Below are 20578 nucleotides of genomic sequence, written 5' to 3' on the forward strand. Positions count from 1 at the left end.
GGTTTCAGCAGCTAGTAAACATGAACACGAGCAAATTTGTTTGAACTCAAGTTAAACCACGCGAAATAATTTTTCTCGGTTGTCTGTTTACTTTTCATTCGTCACAACTCGGCAGAAAATTTATACTTTAACTCGGCAGCGGATTTACCGGAGACTTGCCGAGTGCCTATTTTTATGTCTAGGATTAGGGGAGATAACTTGCACAACTTAAGACGCTTATTTTTCAGCCTGAACTGTGAAAGAGGAGTGCAATTACGCATAATTCACTTTTAATAACTATGGGTTCCTTTGTGTTGTTAGGATAAAAAGGGTATATATGGACTACAAAATGAAGCTTTCAAGTATAATATTAGTTAAAGACTTATATAAAAAAAAATAACAATCTTTTATTCATATCTACAATTGCGTTATTTTTTCAGAATTGTTACCTAATTTACATTGTGATGTCATCATTTTATAGAGGTACCCTTAATGTATCATGTGCTGTACACTGAACAAAAATCGTAATAACGAAAAACCTCTCTTCTAAAAAGTAGAATCCCAAAGAATTTACTGTTTGCTAAAGTATGAATAATTATAAATATTAAGGGTGTTCTTGTCCCAGACGGATAGCCCTGGCCGTATTGGTCGCAATTTTTTGGAACTTTTGGTCCTCGGTGCTTTTCGACTTTGTACATGTTTTGGCTTTCACACCATTTTCATCTGAGCGTCACTAGTTAGTATTGTTTTGACGGAACGTACGTCTGGCGTATTAATAGTTATCAAAAGTACCAGGATTATAATTTTATATGCCAGACGCGCGTTTCGTCTACATAAGACTCATCAGTGACGCTCAGATCAAAATAGTCAAAAAGCCAAACAAATACAAAGTTGAAGAGCATTGAGGACCCAAAATTTCAAAAAGTTGTGCCAAATACGGCTAAGGTAATCTGACATAATATATTAAATTATAATTAACCACCTGGTACCTTTTGTTGGCTAGTATTCGTTTGTTTCTCTGTCCTTTATTTTCTCCAATTTATTTGTATTGTAGTCCTCCTATGTGATGTTGTCAATTTTATGTTAAAATTAACACTGTCATTAAAGCGGGAGGTTTGGCATGCCACAAAAAGAGGTTCAACCCACCATTTTTTTCTTAAAATGCCCTGTGCCAAGTCAGGAAAATGGCCATTCTTTTCTGTGTGTGTTACATTTTAATATTGTGTTTCTGTTGTGTCGTAGTTCTCTTATATATGATGCGTTTCCCTCAGATTTAGTTTGTAACCAGGATTTGTTTTTTCTCTATCGATTTATGAATTTCGAATAGCGATATACTACTGTTGCCTTTACTTAACTCCGAGAAAATTTCAAAAAGGGAAGTCCCTTCTCAAATTGCATAATCAAAGCTGGAAAACTTCAAACAAATGAATAACAACGTCATAGTCGTTACTTGGTCAGACAATTTCTTATGTAGAAAAAGGTGGATTGAAACTGGTTTTATAGCTAGCTAAACTTGTCACTTCTATGGCAGGCGCTTCAAATTTCAATGTGTCCTCATTCTCTCAGAATTGATACCAAACTTACAGTGAATGTCAATTTTTATAGGGATATACTAAAATTTATCAGAAGAAATTATATATTATGTAAAAAGAAGTCAAATTAACGAAAAGGTTATCTTCTAAATAATCGTCATCATTAATTTACGTTTCGCATATTTAGATATATTATTGTATGCTGAGATATGTGTATAATGTCAGATCATACTTATACAAGTTGTATGTAAAGTAGAATGATTGAATTTTAAACATCATCATCATCGATTCTTTATTCAACATAGCATGCATATTGCACATGTGTAAAGCTTAACATTATAATGTTCAAATCACTTCAGATAAAGACAACTTTTAAAAGTACCCGGATGCATACAAAGGGAGACAATGTTGAATTTGTTTTAAGGATAAACGGTCTTTGCTGGGCTGTCCAAGCCTACGTAGACAGGATTCTTTGCATCACCGATTACTCGTACACCAACATAGGAGATGAAACCATCAATAGTGAATCCAAGTCCTGAAGCTTCTACAATCTTCTTGTACGCTTCAGCCTCTTTTTCATACTGGGCAATAATGGCTTGTGATTCTGTCAAAGCTCTAAAATATAATAAAAGAATCTAATTAGCATCAATAAATAATTCGCTTTATCTTATGTGATTGGTTAGGTTGCCTAATAGCACTGATTTATTGTTGACCTTTATTATTTATTTCTATTGGTTTTTAATACAATTGTGTGCACTGTTGGTTGTTTCGATCATTTTCAATATAATGTTCATATATTTATCAAAGTTGTGTAAAATTCGAACATGTGAAAAAGTTTTTTTTTATATAGACGACACGTGTTTTGTTAATTGTAGTAAGGTCGATTCGATTGGCATATTAAGATTATGCAGGAGTGAACTCATGTGGTTAAAAGTCATTCGAGCCATTGCAGTCAAAGTGTACAGTAGCAATTTGCAAAATGAATAATATTTAATTTTTATCAATTATCTATAATAAAATGTGCGCTGGTCTCTGCAAGTTGCGTCACCCTTGTGAGAGTTTGCGGTTATTTGTATATATCGTATGTTCGTTTGAGTTTACGAATAAGAATTTAATTTATCTTATCTTTTACAAATTCGTCAAATGTGCATTAGATAAATAAATATGTATATATCTAGTTAGTTCAATAACTAATTTTCTTTTTACAAATTTGACTATTGCATCCAACGAGGTATGCTAAAAGAAATTAAAAATAAGGTTATTGTCCTTCCGTCGGTCATGGGGTAAAATGGTCATAGTGGTCAACTTGAAATGGTTTCTGATTTTGTTTCATCAGATTACATGCAAATAACATTCGATTACTGACACAATACTAAGAACAGTTTTATATTTTTTTCTTCACAAAATATGAGTTTATAATTTAATGTTCAAGGCTGTTCATAGCAAAAGGTGGAAACTACAATATTCCTTCTACAAAATATTATCTACGGAAGGAATCAATCTAAATCAAGGGGGGTTTTGCTTTCCAGAACTAAATAGTTACTCCAATACCTGTTAGCTGAAATACGGGCAGCAGAATCTGCCTTGTCAATGATTATTTTGGCCTGTGTTTCAGCTTCACGTATCTGTGTCTCAGCCTCTGTCAAAAGTCTTGGACGTTCGTTATTTGCTACCCGTATGTCTTCCCTTGCCCTTTCTTTACTCCTTATGGCACTTTCGTATTCTATAGGTCGTGCAATGTTGTTCACCTTAAAAAACATAACATAGTTAAGTGTGTACCTTTTAGATGAAATTAAATATATCAAGAATTTAGAATTGATATAATAAGCAGGAAGAGCATTGATTTGGAATCAAAATAAGCTTAAATTATTAAAAAGTCCTTGGACTCCTTTTTGAGATATTTGATTTTTGAAATATGGCGGGAAAAGGCTGAATAGGATTTTTCCCGTATATTTGCATTGGTATTATTGAGATGTCAAATAAAAGAGTCAGGAATATGACAGTTGTTGTCCATTCGTTTGATGTGTTTTGTCATTTGATTTTGCCATTTGATTAGGGAGTTTCCGTTTTGAATATTACTCGGAGTTCGGTATAGTTGTTCTTTTGATTTTTATGCAATCAGGGTCGTTCGCATTTCCTTGGTTTTAATTGCTTTGTAATATTACTTCTATAGATTTTTGTGATTTTACGTTTTGCAATGATGAATTGAACAGAAGTGTGAGTGTTTTTTTTTACATTTTTACGTGTGTATTGTATGTGACTGCTGCCAAATCCAAATAAATGGTATGTATCCTTGCCAGTCATTAAGGGTGATCCAGTCTATATTTAACTTTTAAACTTGTGCGCTCTTTATCATCCATGATGATCTCCTTTTATTAATGTATTTAATTCAAATTGTACACAAAGTCTACTAACTTGTAAATCTGTCATTTCTGCGTTCAGCTTTTTATATCTGACCATAATGTTCTCCTTGACCTTTTCCTGAAAATTGGCACGCTCTGCTTGGAACTGAGATGTGTTAAAATGGCTACATGTCTCGTGTATAGCAGATTCCCCTTTAAAAATATATGTATCGATAAAGGTTGTTACATTTTGAAGTATGATGGAAACCACATGTTGAGCAGGATCTGCCCTACCTTCGGGAGCACCTGAGATGACCCCTAGATTTTAGTTGGGTTCGTGTTGCTTAGTCTTTAGTTTTCAATGGTGCGTCATGTGTACTAGTATTTGTCTGTTTGTCTTTTATTTTCATTTTTTAGCCATGGCGTTGTCAGATTATTATCGATCTATGAGTCCCTCTGGTATTTTTCACCCCTCTTTTAGAACAATTGATCATTTCAGAAATTAAATGTTATTTTGGTTGGCTTCAAGAGAAGGTTTTTCTACCCGGAAAACTAGTTAAGCCTCAGAGTTTAAGCATTGTGTTATGGAATAGAATGGAACTATTGTGCAACAAATTATGACACAAAGTCCATAATATCTATTAATTCCCTGGACAATTGGCCAAAATTAGGAAAAGTAATTTTAAAGCAGTTCGTCATCACAAATTTGAAATTAAGCCTTTAGGATGAAGCAAGCGCACACCTCACTGTAAGGTCAACATTGTAACTACTGAACATTAAACGGATTTTTTTACTTAATACCATTGAAACTACATCTGTCCATTAAGTTACAAAAATCGCCCATATTTACTGCTTATATTCGTTGATATATAGTTGTAGTTACCATAAGATTAAAAACGTCCTTTATGTAGTATTTTAAATGTAATAGAAAAAAGGCTGTGATGACCATCTGCTTTTTTTGCATTTATAGTTCAGATGAGGTTAATCCATTGCAACCAATCGTCATGACTTAATCAAAAATGGAGTTTCGAAATGAAAAATAATTACAAATACAGAGAAATACCAACAGTAGCTTTTTTTTTATCTATTATGCATGATATGTCTAAAGACAAAAAAGAAATAATATCGTTATAAAAAAAACTTCATTTATATGAAAATGAGATTGGGTAAAATGTTCTAATAACTCGTCTTTCAGAATCTAGAGGACTATGGGTAATCTCATTGTTCGTACACCAAAATTGAAATAATGTTACGTCCTTAGTTGAATTTCCATTGTTTATCATGTTTTTTCAAATTATTACCCAGAATGCTTTAGATTCTGAATAGGCGAATTGGCACATGATACCTTCATATTTGAGAATCTTCGTGTAACCATCTTTGTCCCTGAATTCAAGAATGACCTCCCTTAGTTTGTCCGATCTGACTTTGTACTGATAGGTTATGTCTAGGACAATTTGAACTCCATCTTTGTTTAAACTCTGAAACAGATTACAGTAAAAATGAAACAGTAATAATTATATCACCCTAGATACTACAAAGGGTCTGGTTCACATCATCTTCGCTAGCCAAGGGTTACGATCCACTCCCGCTCTCTGAAGAGAGCGGGAGTGGATCGTAACCATTTGCTAACGAAGATGGGTTCCCATATGATATATAGAAAACAGAACTAGATAGTATTAATGAATAGAGCAAAGCTAAATTAAATAAAAAGTGTTCAGAAAAAACTCTTTCTTCCAAAGTCTTGCATTCAGTGTAACAGGTTGCGCTTGGCTGGTTTATGAATGAATTTACGAACTTGTCATTGAAACGAATTGGAAGCAAGTTTCGATAAAAATGGTAAAACAAATAATTTTCTGAATACTGCTGGATTATGTTCATTATTGTTCTAATATCTGATTTTCACATTCATCATTTGCATTGATATATAAATAGTATGTTTCTTTTTTTTATATACATATATGACTTCTAGTAAATGTTAGATTAATATGTTCTGACTGGTATTACTTTCAATTGCCTCCGCGCTTTATACAAAATGTATTTGGTCAACGCTTTTACAACCCAATGAATTTACATTAATATCTTCAGTAATATATTTACTTCTAGATGGTTAAATGTAAGTGATGTGTATACACTTGGAAATATGATGAATTTGAATCCAGGAAGTCCGGTGTATAAACCTTCTCTTTCTGTGGTATTTCCCAAAATTTTCCTAATCGTATCATACTTTATCCCAACTGTGAATGAAAAAATCAAATTATTTATATTATATTTTATTATCTTTGACTACCTTTCTTATGACTTTGTTTTTGCTTTCATTAAAAAAGACAGGTAGAAGCTCCGAGGAACAGTAGTGATCACCTTGGAATTTGCATGAAATTGAAACATTGCAATATATATATATACATAAGACTGTTTGTGTCGATAAGAAACAATGTGATGCTAATGTTTGCATGAGGAGTTTAATGAAGATTTATCATTTACTTGTACATGTTGTAAGCAGATATTTTGTCCATTTCATCAAAAACATTTTTTGTACAGTAGGTAAAACGCAAACAATAGTCCAAATCATTAAGCCTCAATATGCAGTCGACTGACAATTTTAGTATTTTTACGTGTTTGTATGTCTGATTTTACTGATTAGTTTAACTTTTTACAGTTTTTGCCAAATTCTCATAGTTTCCGAGAAAGAAGTAAAACTCGGTAAATTTTCATTCAATGGCAACATCTTTCATAAACTTAATCGTCAATTTGACCATATTGACTTTCTTGTAGATCCATTTTTGATGATTTCATTTTAAGTTTTGTTTCTCTTTGTCTTCAATTCTTTTTGGGAGAAAGTGGGTAGAAATCGTTTTGCAAGGACAATAACTCGTACACGTCTTTTGATTGTATCAATTTGATTTTTTTTATCTAGTTTTATTGATTGTGTTAATTTAAACAGTATCTTTAATAGAAGTTTCTACAAACTACAGTTTGGTAGAAAATAAACTCATCATAGATACCAGGATTAACATTTATATATACGCCAGACGGGCGTTCCGTGTACAAAAGACTCATCAATCAGTGACGCTCGAATAAAAAAAATATATGTCCTTGAAAGGCATTCACTCCTAGAAGAAGTCGACTTCTGATGGCAAGCATGTTTTATCAATTGTAGATATTGTTGGTCATAGTTTTTGCTTTCAACAATTTCTCTTCATCTTCAATAGATAATATTGTGAAAATTGAATTCCAAGATCAATTTCACCTATTGTAAACAACGTGGCCGTGTGGTCTAAGTAGTTCATTCAAAGCTACTAGTAGGCTGTTGCCACTGAGGCAATCCCTGCTTGTGACAGGTGTGGTTCGATCCCGATCTTAGTTGACCTAAATTTCTGTTTTCATACCGAAAATCAGGATAAAGCAAAGAAGGTCGAATGTGGACTTAAACACCAACAGTCAATCTAATAACTATTTTGAATTGAATTATGATTTCGGCAAAATTGACCTACTCATGCTTCTTGTTTTATTGATCTTTTTTTTAATTCTTTGTACTAAAAGATGAAATTGGTAAACATAGTGATTTGTATATTATTTTATATGAGTCGTCTAAAAGTCAATATGTTAACTTCCCCCTATGGAACCAATCTAAAAATAACTGCAATTTTGTAAATTTGAATTTATTCAATACCCATAAAAAATAAGGATCGTGAACAGCGTTGCTTATATTCAAATTTGAAAGCACAACAATCCCAAACTCTTTTACAGAAGTTTGACAGTAATCTATTGTCGAACATTTAAAAAACCAAGCTAGCTACCGTATAGCGGGTTATTTTCGCGGGGAGTACATTTACGCTGATTTTCGCGGATAGAACAAATCGCCATAATAGATTCTGACAATTTAAAAGTGAACATGTAACGATATTGATAACAGTTTTAAATTCCCCAAAATAATAACCGCCAAAATAGTTTGTATGCCCTTTTCTATTAAAATCGCGAAATTTTACAACCGCGAAAATAATCCGCTATATGGTATCTTAACGATATTTTTCCACGTACTTTCATCTGAATCCAGTTTCTTCAGTGAAGTAGCTACTACTGCTATCACCGTGATAATAACAATCAGAACAATGACGGTGATAACAACACACTTACAGCTACTCATCTTGTTTTATGTTTTCTGTAAATGAGAATATAACATCCAAAAACATCCGGAAAAGACATGATGGAGACAATATTATTTAGTGAGCAAGTACTAATAAGTTCACTATTGCTCCTGTTGACATCCGTTAGAAACATTTTAAAAAAAAATATACGCATACGTGTACCAGTCGATCCTATATTTTTCGACATAATAGCGGACCCGCATGAATCATTTTTGTTTTTGCCTAAAATGATTCAACTTAATCAACAATCTTATAAACTGGGGAAATGTTTTGACTGGACACTATTGCACTCTCCTCTCAGATGTAACAATTATAACAAAAATCTTCTATTTACCGATGCATGTAACATTGATCAAATAAACATTTTGTATAGTGATGTGAAATGTTCAAGTTGCTTAGCAATAATCAATGATTGGTTAAATGTACAATATACATTGTAGAGGGAAAAGATCATACACGCGTTAGTAAATTTTCTTGCCACATATTAAATAAACTCATCATTGATTCCAAGATGGTGAACGTAAGACACGCGTCTCGTCTTCAAAAGACTTATTATTGACGATCAAATAAAGAAATGATTAAAAATGCCAAATAAAGTACGAAGTGAAAAAGCAATAAGGAACCAAAATTTCGCACGTTTCACGCTTATCATTTTTCGGGTATAAAAGCCTTAGAATTTCGAAAAATTCAAATTTGTTTCATAAATAGTTTATGATGATACATATCAACATAGAAGTGCTGACGTATGTGCTGGTGATAGTTTTAGAGTTTAACTTATGCTTTTTGATATTTTGTTTTGAAAGCGTGACGTTTTTTTAATTTAAATTTTTCTTTTAATATATTCTCAGTTAGTCAAAACATACTCCTAAAAGTACCTGCAAAGGCAACCTACAGTCATAACATATGTCAGTTTATCTAGGGTCAAGGTCATAGTTGATATAGTCATACTGGCATTTTTGCAAAAACGTGTTTCCTAATGATCAATCAAATACTCCGAATAGAATTGCAATTGTTCATGGATATATGTCATGTATTGTTAGTGGAAACTCAGACACAAAAAACACAAGAGCATTTGACACAAATGATTGATTGTTTAATCATCTTAAAGAACTTAAAAAAATATAAAAAATGATCCAACAGTTCGTTGTCTCGTTTGAATTGTTTTACATATCGTGAAATCATTATTATTCGATGTATACCAATTTTCGTGGATTTCGTGGGTTCACGGGAACCACGAATTTAAAATTTCAACCAATTACAAATTTCCTAAACGAATATACGCAGACTTTGCCAAAACCACGAAATTACATATCCACGAAAATGAAGTTTTCCTCCACGAAAATTGGTACCCACGAAAATAAATGAATCCACAGTAAGTCATTTCGGGCCTTTTATAGCTGACTATGTGGTACGGAATTGCTGTCTTGAAAGGGTCTTTATTTCAGTATTCTCTTTTTTTATCTTTATTCTCCACATTTACAGAATAATGAACAAAATGAGCAGAATAAAAATAGAAAAAATTAAAATGTCAATTGTTCTTGAACAATTGAGAGGTCTTTCTTTTTGTAATGTAAAATACATGTTCCAATAGACGTAGAATGTATTGAAAAGTTCTTACACACAAAAAACTTAAAATATAAAAATCAACAAATTCGCTTTTTAGATGACCTTGATGATGAAGATCATCAGTCCACAATGTCATTACAAAAGACCCCATGGGTATAGGACCTTTGTTTCGAGAGTTAAAGGTAATGTTGTTTTTTTCAGAAACAGATAACAGGGGTTATGCCCCTTACGGATAGGTCAAATCTCTTTGGTCAAAATATGAAAAAAAAGTGTGCCTTTATGACCCAAACAATTTTCACTATTTACCATTTCTGTAAGTATAAAAAGAAGATATGGCATGATTGCCAATGAGACAACTATCCACAAAAGACCAAAATGACACAGACATTAACAACTATAGGTCACCGTACGGCCTTCAACAATGAGCAAAGCCCATACCGCATAGTCAGCTATAAAAGGCCCCGATAAGACAATGTAAAACAAATCAAACGAGAAAACTAACGCCCTTATTTATATATAAAAAAAAAAAAAAAAAAAAAAAAAAAAAAATGAACGAAAATCAAATATGTAACACATATACAAACGACAACCACTGTATTACAGGCTCCTGACTTGGGACAGGCACATACATAAATAATGTGGCGGGGTTAAACATGTTAGCGGGATCCCAACCCTCCCCCTAACCTGGGACAGTGGTATAACAGTACAATATAAGAACGATAATCGTTTTTGAGTTATCCAGGAAAAAGTTTTAAGGTCAAAAGTCAACCTTAAAAAGCTTAAAAACACACTAAAAATCCTTTAAATAAGGTCAAAAACAAATAATTTGATATCTGGGATATGACCTTGACCTTGTGATTTTTGTCAAGGTCATTAGTCCCCAATGTCATTGCTGAAAATCTCAAGGGGTCTAGGACCTTTATTTATATAGTAAAAGCGTAAAACCTGGTATTGTCTTTTCAGAAACCTAAAACTGGGGTAATGCCCCTTACAGAAATGTCAAATCTCTTCGGTCAAATGTAAAAAAGTTGCGCCTCATCCACCTCAACGTTTTTCACTATTTACTATTTCTGTAAGTACAATCGTTTTTGAGATATCGACAAAAAAGATGTCAGGTCAAAGGTCAAACTTTTAAAGCTTTAAAACACACTGAAAATCCTTTAAATAAGGTCAAAACAAATAATTTGATATCTGGGATATGACCTTGACCTTGTGATTTTTGTCAAGGTCATTAGTCCCCAATGTCATTGCTGAAGATCCCATGGGTCTAGGACCTTTGGTTATATAGTAAAAGCGTAAAAGCTGGTAATGTCTTTTCAGAAACCTAAAACCGGGGTAATGCCCCTTACAGAAATGTCAAATCTCTTCGGTCAAATGTAAAAAAGTTGCGCCTCATCCACCTCAACGTTTTTCACTATTTACTATTTCTGTAAGTACAATCGTTTTTGAGATATCGACAAAAAAGATGTCAGGTCAAAGGTCAAACTTTAAAAGCTTTAAAACACACTGAAAATCCTTTAAATAAGGTCAAAAACAAATAATTTGATATCTGGGATATGACCTTGACCTTGTGATTTTTGTCAAGGTCATTAGTTCCCAATGTCATTGCTGAAGATCCCATGGGTCTAGGACCTTTGGTTATATAGTAAAAGCGTAAAAGCTGGTATTGTCTTTTCAGAAACCTAAAACAAGTGTAATGCCCCTTACAGAAAGGTCAAATCTCTTCGGTCAAATGTAAAAAAAGTTGCGCCTCATCCACCTCAACGTTCTTCACTATTTACTATTTCTGTAAGTACAATCGTTTTTGAGATATCGACAAAAAAGTTGTCAGGTCAAAGGTCAAACTTAAAAAGCTTTAAAACACACTGATAATCCTTTAAATAAGGTCAAAAACACATAATTCGCTATGTGGGACATGACCTTGACCTTTTGACCTTTGTCAAGGTCATTAGTCCCCAATGGCATTGCTGAAAACCCCATGGGTCTAGGACCTTTGGTCATATAGTAAAAGCTGATTTTGCCTTTTCAGAAACCTAAAACAAGAGTTATGTCCCTTACAGAAAGGTCAAATCTCTTCGGTCAAATGTAACAAAGTTGCGCATTAATGACCCAAACATTTTCCACTATACAACACTTCTGAAAGTATTAAGGTTGCTGAGATTATCTCATAACAAGGTGTTAGGTCAAAGATCAAGGTCAACATACACATTTGACCTTGAGGTATTTTTCAAAGTCACATGAATTGATGATGAATGGTGAAGATCCAAGGTGTCTACGACTTACGGTTTCTGAGTTTTGGTAGCCAACCGACACCGGTTAATTTTAATAGGGGCATAACTCTAATAATGAGTCGTTGAATCTTTTCGATCCAAATGTAACGAAGAACCAAGGTCTGGTCCTGAACAAATTTCACCCTTCGTTTTTTTTTCTACCTATTACGGTTACGGTGTTGGAACGATAACAAGGTTTTTGGGTTTCGGAGGGATTACTCCGAACCGACAAAATATCTCGACTCACAGGATGAGTTCCGGATAGGTATTCATGACACTGATACAAAGTGTGAACATGAAAGCGACACGTCTTACGGTTTAGGCTGCTAACTTCGTCAAAGTTTGGCGGAAGAATAATAATAATAAACAGAAGAAATACAGTAAGGTCTTTCCCTTTTGAAAAGGAAAGACCTTAATAATAATAATTAAAATGTCAATTGTTCTTGAACATTTGAGAGGTCTTTCCTTTTGTAATGTAAAATACATGTTCCAATAGACGTAGAATGTATTGAAAAGTTCTTACACACAAAAAACTTTAAAATATAAAAATCAAAAAATTCGCTTTTTAGATGACCTTGACATTTGTGAAGATCATCAGTCCACAATATCATTACAAAAGGCCCCATGGGTCTAGGACCTTTGGTTTAAGATTTAAAGCTTATTTTACCTTTTCGGAACCATTTACAGGGGTAATGCCCCTTAAAAATATGTCAAATCTCTTCGTTCAAAATGTAAAAAAATTGTGCCTCTGCACCTTAACATTTTCCACTATTTACTCTTTCTGTAAGTACAATCGTTTTTTAGATATCGCCTGAAAAGTTGTAAGGTCAAAGGTCAAGATCAACCTTAAAAAGCTTTAAAACACACTGAAAATCCTTTAAATAAGGTCAAAAACACATAATTCGCTATATGGGACTTTACCTTGACTTTTCACCTTTTGACCTTTGTCAAGGTCATTAGTCCCCTATGTCATTGCTGAAGACCCCATGGGTCTAGAACCTTATGTCATATAGTAAAAGATGGTTTTGCCTTTTCAGAAACCTAAAACAAGAGTTATGCCCCTTACAGAAAGGTCAAATCTCTTCGGTCAAAATGTAACAAAGTTGCGAATTAATGACCCCACCATTTTCCATTATCCAATGCAACACTTCTGAAAGTATCTGAGATTGCTGAGATTATCCCAGAACAAGGTGTTAGGTCAAAGATCAAGGTCAACACAGAAATTTGACCTTGAGGTATTTTTCAAAGTCACATGAATTGATGATGAATGGTGAAGATCCTAGGTGTTTACGACTTACGGTTTCTGAGTTTTGGTGGCCAACCGACACCGGTTAATTTAATAGGGGCATAACCCTACCAATGAGTCGTTGAATCTTTTCGATCCAAATGTAATGAAGAACCAGGGTCTGGTCTTGAACAAATTTCACCCTTCGTTTTTTTCTACCTATTACGGTTACGGTGTTGGAACGATAACAAGGTTTTGATGGTTTCATAGGGATTACTCCAAACCGACAAAATATTTCGACTCACAGGGTGAGTTCCGGATAGGTATTCATGACACTGATACAAAGTGTGAACATGAAAGCGACAGGTATTACGTTTAAGGCTGCTAACTTCGTCAAAGTTTGGCGGAAAAAGAATAATAATAATAATTAAAAACCAATTCTTCAGAGAACAATTGAAGGTCTTTTCACCTCGATAATAAAAATGAAATTTAAAAAACTTTTTGTGAGAAAATTTTACTCCGTGTTGATGTAATGTGGTAAATCAAACTGATAAAAAAAAGATTAATAGGTTCATGTCGAAGACTTAATTGTTTTATATAATGAACCAGAAAGAATTTTAAGCAAAGGTCAAAATCTAGAACGTCAAATTGACCTTTGACCTTGACCTCAATTTTGAGTTCATAGGTCAGTGATCTAAAATCTAAATACCCCAGGTCAATCATTTATATGGTTGTGGAGAAATACTGATTTCAAATACATAAGGGGAGAAAACTCGTATAAGGGTTAACTAAAACACTTCGACTGAAATAGGTTGAAGTTGCGCCTTATTGTAAACAGAAATTTGGCAAACACGTCATATCATTAACTGTAAAAGTTTCTTTTGAATAACGATAACAAGCAAAATTCAAAATTTATTACATGACCTTGACCTTCGACCTTGACCTACATTTCAAGGTCATAGGTCAATGAACTCAAATCGGAAGGCCCGAGGTCAATCACTTGTATGGTTGTGGAGAAATAATGATTTCAAATACATAAGGGAAGAATACTCGTATAAGGGTTAACCAAAACACTTCGACTGAAATAGGTTGAAGTTGCGCCTTATTCTAAACAGTAATTTGGCAAACACATCATATCATTAACTTTAACAGTTTATTTTGAATAACGATAACAAGCAAAATTAAAAAAAAATTATAACATGACCTTGACCTTTGACCTTGACCTCAGTTTCAAGGTCATAGTCAGTGATATCAAATAGGAAGGCCGGAGGTCAATCACTTGTATGGTTGTGGAGAAATACTGATTTAAAGTACAAAAGGGGAGGAAACTCCTATAAGGGTTAACCAAAACTCTTCGACTGAAATAGGTTGAAGTTGCGCCTTTTTGTAAACAGTTATTTGGCAAACACATCATATCATTTACTGTCACAGTTTCTTTGGAATAACGATAACAAGCAAAATTCAAAATTTATAACATGATCTTGACCTTTGACCTTGACCTCAATTTCCTTCAAATGGACCAAGGACTTCATATCAAAAGACTGTAGGTCTCTACGACTTATTACGTATGAATTTATTCAACATATAACTCCTATAAGATGTCTTCCGATCACTCAAGTCAAAATTAACCATATCATTCTTAAGAGTAGACGAACAATTTGGTGAAAACAGTTTGCTAAAATCTTTTACGGTTTTAGAGATATAGCGATAACAAGAAAAAGGGGACGCGGGGAGATAACTCCTATAAGAATAAGTGTTCGGTCCCACAGGGTGAGTTTTGAAACCCCCATTACTGTACAACATCATTGGCCAAAAATTCATTTGATATGTTGTAAGACAAAAAAGCATCTCAGACGGCAGAAGAAAAAAAAACAAAAACAAAAACAAATAATCAGAAGAAAAACAAAAGGTCTTTCCACTAATAATAATAATAATAATAATAATTAAAAACCAATTGTTCAGAGAACCATTGATGGTCTTTCCACCAGTTAAGACCTTTTTTATATGAAAATATTAAAATTAGGTTTTCAATGTCAATTTTAGCGTCAAATGACTGCTTATTGAACGCTTATTACAGAAATATATGGTTTCTATACAAAAAGATATAAATAAGGGAGATCATTTTTTACTTCCGGTTTAAAATATGTTACTTCCGGTAATTTTTTATTGTTTACTTGACATTGATTCCAAAAATATATGGTTCTATATATTTGTTCATTAATTAAGTACAAAATATAGCTACTTCCGGTTTACAAAAGGTCACTTCCTGTTGTCTTTTTCTAGATCACATTGCTTGCAACCTAATTTAAAAAGTCCCATGTCTTGATCATGTATACATATGAGGTATAAGCAAAGGTCAAAATCTAGAACGTAACATTTACCTATGACCTTGAGCTCAATTTCGAGGTCATCAACCAAGGACCTCAAATCAAAAGTCTCTAGCACTCTACTATATATTGTTAATGAGTTGTATAACCTTACAACTAATATAAGATATAAAAGGGGGCAAAACTGGCATCAATTGTTTACGTACTCTTTCGGCTAAAATTTACGTGTTACGACATGTCGCAACTAACAATTTGGTAAAAATAATTTGTCGATAAGTTATACGGCTTTTGAAAATAAGTAAAAATAAGCCAAAATAAAATTTATAATATGACCTTGACCTTTGACCTTGAACTTATTTTCATTTTTTTGGACCAAGGATCTCAAATCAAAAGACACTAGGTCTCTATCACTTATGGTTTACCAGTAAGAAATGCATATTCTTATATCAAACATAAAAGGGGGATAACTCTCATATGGAATCTATATACGTCTTCGGTCAATATAAAACAGAACATCCGGAGGATATAACGAGCAATTTGGAAAAATGAATTTGTCAGTTTCTTATACGGTTGTGAAGCCTTAGAGATAACAAGAAAAACAGTGTTCGGGGAGATAACTCTTATTTGGGAAAGTATTCGGTTAAGCAGAGTTGGTTTCAAAAGCGTATAAATGTTCGATATCATATTCCAAAAATCTAAGCGACATCTTTCGAAACAACGAAGGAAAAAAATTAGGAGAAAGAAAAAAAAATAATAATCAGAAGAAATCCAATAGGTCTTTCCACGGAAAAGTGGAAAGACCTAATAATAATAAACAGAAGAAATACAGTAAGGTCTTTCCCTTTTGAAAAAGGAAAGACCTTAATAAATAAAGAATACATAAAAATTGGGTGCTTTTAAATATAAAAAATAGAGAATAATTAGCAAAATTTACAAGAAACAAGAGGTATTAACACAAGAGGAAACTTGCTTAAGAATACACAATTTGTAAAATACAGTCACCAAAAAAAAGTCATTGCAAAATATAAAACGCATTTAAAAATGTACCGAATAAACTCATCACCTTTCGAAAGAACTAACAAAATCTCAATATCAAAATATAATTTAATTGAAAAATTTTCAATAACACAGGACAGACAATTCAGTATATGCTTGAATAAAAAAATCTGCTTTCATTATTACATTATTTTAAAATCTAAAAAATGTCTTACCTTTGAAATACCAAAATGTATCACCGTTTAGGTCTCTAAAATAATTGAAGGTCTGAAATGCGGATGTGTACAAATTGCATATTCACGTTGTGGTTGTAAACAAATTAAGATGCATTTCTTTTTAAATCCCCAGGTATTGACGTCAACCAAGCATACAAAAGCGATATTAGAATCATGTCAGAGGTATCGAAGATACCTGTACATTGTATATGATGTTATCGTAAAGAATAAAACGCAGGGGTCGAAATTAGCGCTGGTCCGGTGGTCCGGGACCAGTAGAATGTGCGTCGGACCAGTAGAACTTGTCGATAAAAATCACTAATTGCGTCGCAATCTCCGTTTGTTTACAAAACAATTTATCTGTGAAATCAATATCACGGTACTTGGGGATATTACAATTGATCAAGTTAATTAATATCTCGTTTGAGTGTCGTTCACAAGGAGTTAAACCGCCGGACAAAAAATGAAAATAAATGAAAATCAAAAGGAAGATCGAAATAAAGGATATGAAACTGACAAAAGGAAACGCAAATACCAAAAATCATGGGGAAAAGATCGCGAATGGTTGAATTATATAGAAGAGCTGTACAACATGTTTAACATTGATCAGTCGTCAATTTTCATTATTGAAAGTACATAAAAATAAAGCTCGGGATCATATACTGTCTTTTGGTATATCTGCAGATGCGGATACGTCAACGTATATGATATGGTTGATACGTCTTTAAATGACCGACCTCTATTAATAGAGCATTTGCATTATTCACGTATCAGGATACGTGCACGGATCGACGTATACGTATCGAACAGATGTGTTTACAATAATGGTTTAACCCCGATCTCTATTAAAATTAAATGCATTATAAAATATGTTCATCGGGACCAACTTGACTTATTTATCCTTTCCTCATATACGTGTTAAACGATACGGATACGCCAGCAAATACTTGATTAATGCAAATGCTCTATTTGTAAATAAACTTATCGAAGTGTTATAATGTAGTCATTCTTGTAAGAAAAAAATATTAGACATTAAACGAAAGTATGGTCTTGTTATTAAGTTATAACTTTATATTTCAATTTCATTTACAGGATATGGTAACCGTCTCTCAAATCTTATTTATCAATTTCAAACAGTAATTGCTTTCTTAAATTATTTTTATGTATTACATATTAATGTTATCTTCTATTTATTCACCTGTGGCAGGTAAGATCAACGAATATCAAAATGTATGTGTAATTTAAATACTGTCATGTGACAGATCAACGTGTAATAAAAAATAATATCGTGTACATGTAACGTAAACACTGTCATGTGACAGATAATAATATCGGTGGTTATTATCGAATAGAACTGATTAACAGTACACATTGCATGTGCATGCTACAAAAAAAAGGAAGCCATTTAAAGAAACAAAGCTTTCCATATAAAGGATTGGAATTGATATCATGGAAACCTTTATGAAGGTTAAAGACATAGCACTGCCGAATAAGAAGCTCGTCAATAATTCCACTTCCGTCTTGGACCATACACAGATTAGAGATAGGATATGGGACGAAGACCTTCATGATGAAGATAGCATAAACAAATTCAAGGAATTTTCCTTCGGTCTATTGTCACTCGATGAAGTTAAATTGACCAACATTTTTAATGCGCTCGATTTTGAACAATGTGTTTCTATGGACGATCCTAAAGCTACAGAGATTGTTACAAGTATAGAATGTTTAATAACTTCTCTCCTTCAAAAGGTAGGAGAAATTGATGCACGATTTAAGTCTTCCCTTATCAAGGGTGGTAGTTTTTATGATGATACAAAAATAGGAGAAATAGATGAGTTCGATTTTGTGGCACTAATTGATTCATTATCCAAAGAAGGGGTTCTCGAGGCCCGAGAAGCAAAACAAAAGAGAGGTTTTGTGTTTCTGACCGTTAAGGACAGGGGAGCATTGAAGGAATTTGAAGATTTTATCGATACCGATGGAGTCATTTGTGTTAAAATGTTTAAAGAGCATTTTTCAGACCTTTTATTTTCTCTCTATCTGAAATTGAGATACCCGAAAACGTTATTCCATCTAGCAGATTTAACAGTGGAGATGAAAACGATGATGACTGGGTACCATTGTACCATGGGCCTTGTGCGAAACTGAATTTGACATACATTTGCAATACAACGCCAGATGTTATTGAAATTGTCATAGATATTGCACCTGGTATCGCATTTCCAAATAAGATGTATATTCCACCAGTTCTTGAAACGCTTACGCATTTACATCCAAATGAATTTCTTCAGACATTGAAAGAATTATGCGACAAGCAAGAAATATTTGTTGTTCCATTCGATTTTGATACTACAGAAAAAATTGGTGAGTCGTCGTGGACTTATAAATACAGTGATACCTGGCGAATTTCGTTTTCCTCCATTGAAAAAGCTGTGTTTTCATTATACAGTCACAAAAGTACAGAAAAGACCTTTTATAGACTTCTAAAAATTCTAAAGGAATTTCACTTTCAAAAGTCTGATGATGTCATCGAAAAAAGTGGCTCCAAACACTTGAAAGGTTACGAGCCACAAAGCACACTTATGTCTACAAGTGGTTTAACCATTCAGCCCTTGTTCTGCCATGACGATGACGCAGATGAAAAGTCAGAGGAGTCAGAAAATCACGAAGTAGATTTTAAGGAAGGATTTTGTGTTGAGTCAATATACCAAAACACAAATTTTGAAGCGAATGATTACGAAGTCGATTATAACAAGACAAAAGAAAATACAATATATGTAAAAGATATGACGGCCTATCCAAAAGAGCAAATGGAGACACCAATACATTATGCTGATGAAAATGAGAACAAATTTAGCCTCTTAACATTTGAAGTATGCAAGTCGATCAACATTTCGTTAAACACAATAGTGGATACACCATCTAAAAAACAAGAAATCCGACATAATGAATACAAACCAAAACTTCCGACTCGTTCCGTTCAGACAATGGCATGTACAAACTATAGAACGAGTACCAAAAATGTGGTCGAACTTTATCCGGAAGGTACAAGTTTCCTAGACATAGTAAATTCTAAATATGCCAACAATCCATTGACAAGAGATACACATTATACTGCGGGGTATTTTGCACCTGGAAGTTCCATGCAGGCTACAAACTCTGAATATCTTCATAATTATTCGAAAAGTTCCAACATTTTAAATATAAATGACATAGAAATTCTATATTTGAGAGAGAAGGCTTCTGGTGTGGTAAGTAAAGATACATTCGATGCAAACACTCAAGCAGAACATTTTAATGAGAGCCAAACATCTTTATCAAGCAACGAAATAGATTCAACTGAGCCAGGTACATTGATTTCAAAGACAACCCCTTTCGGAGATACTTTTAAGATTTTGAAATACAGAGAGTCGTTGCCTCTTTTCAAGACTTACTATTTAAAGATGCTCTTTCTTGCAATGAAAACAGCTTATCCTAGAGAAAATGACTGGGCAAAGGACAAATTATGTTCTCTTGTGATATCGGCACTGCAAATGTTATATTACGCTTTCTCGTCCAAACAGAAGGGGTTTCTCAATTACTGGTTCCAAGATTATGTGGAAAATCGTACACGAGAATCTACTTCGATTGAAATTATTTTCTGTTTGCATGAAACACTCGCACTGTTCAAAGAATTTGCAGATATGCCAGACGTCTAATAGTACTTCCTTAGCATTTTAAATTTGAGTTCTCGATGGTTTTTGAACATTTTTTGGTTCGAGCGCAACTGATGAGTCTTTAAAAGACGAAACAATTGTCCGACGTACACATTTTGAATCCTAGTATCTTTGATGTGATTATTTACTACCGATTCAACAAAGTTTTGGATACATAAATGGGCAACAAATGCCAAAAACATATATATGTTCCGATAATATATGGCTTTGTAAATGAGCATCAATTCCCTTTATTCAACACTGGAATATCTGGATATGCTTTTTA

The 20578-nt window shown here is 33.4% G+C and overlaps 2 protein-coding genes across 2 annotated transcripts; one reads left to right on the plus strand and one right to left on the minus strand.

The window, feature by feature from the left end:
* Nucleotides 1–1772: 1772 nt before the first annotated feature.
* On the minus strand, nt 1773–16904 carry LOC139503745 (uncharacterized). The gene is made up of 7 exons (XM_071293590.1): nt 16598–16904; nt 7892–8012; nt 5951–6087; nt 5199–5331; nt 3927–4066; nt 3063–3259; nt 1773–2126 (listed from the first exon to the last, which is right to left on the minus strand). The coding sequence occupies exons 2-7, from the start codon at nt 7995–7997 to the stop codon at nt 1931–1933; spliced, it is 909 nt and encodes a 302-aa protein (XP_071149691.1). The 5' UTR covers nt 7998–8012; nt 16598–16904; the 3' UTR covers nt 1773–1930.
* Nucleotides 16905–17926: 1022 nt separating this feature from the next.
* On the plus strand, nt 17927–20424 carry LOC139503743 (cyclic GMP-AMP synthase-like receptor). The gene is given in 2 exon segments (XM_071293587.1): nt 17927–18623; nt 18626–20424. Coding segments are annotated over 2 exon segments (2247 nt in total). The 5' UTR covers nt 17927–18046; the 3' UTR covers nt 20296–20424.
* Nucleotides 20425–20578: the final 154 nt, after the last annotated feature.

The sequence above is a fragment of the Mytilus edulis genome, chromosome 14 (genome assembly GCF_963676685.1).
Source record: "Mytilus edulis chromosome 14, xbMytEdul2.2, whole genome shotgun sequence".
Taxonomy (NCBI): Eukaryota; Metazoa; Mollusca; class Bivalvia; order Mytilida; family Mytilidae; genus Mytilus; species Mytilus edulis.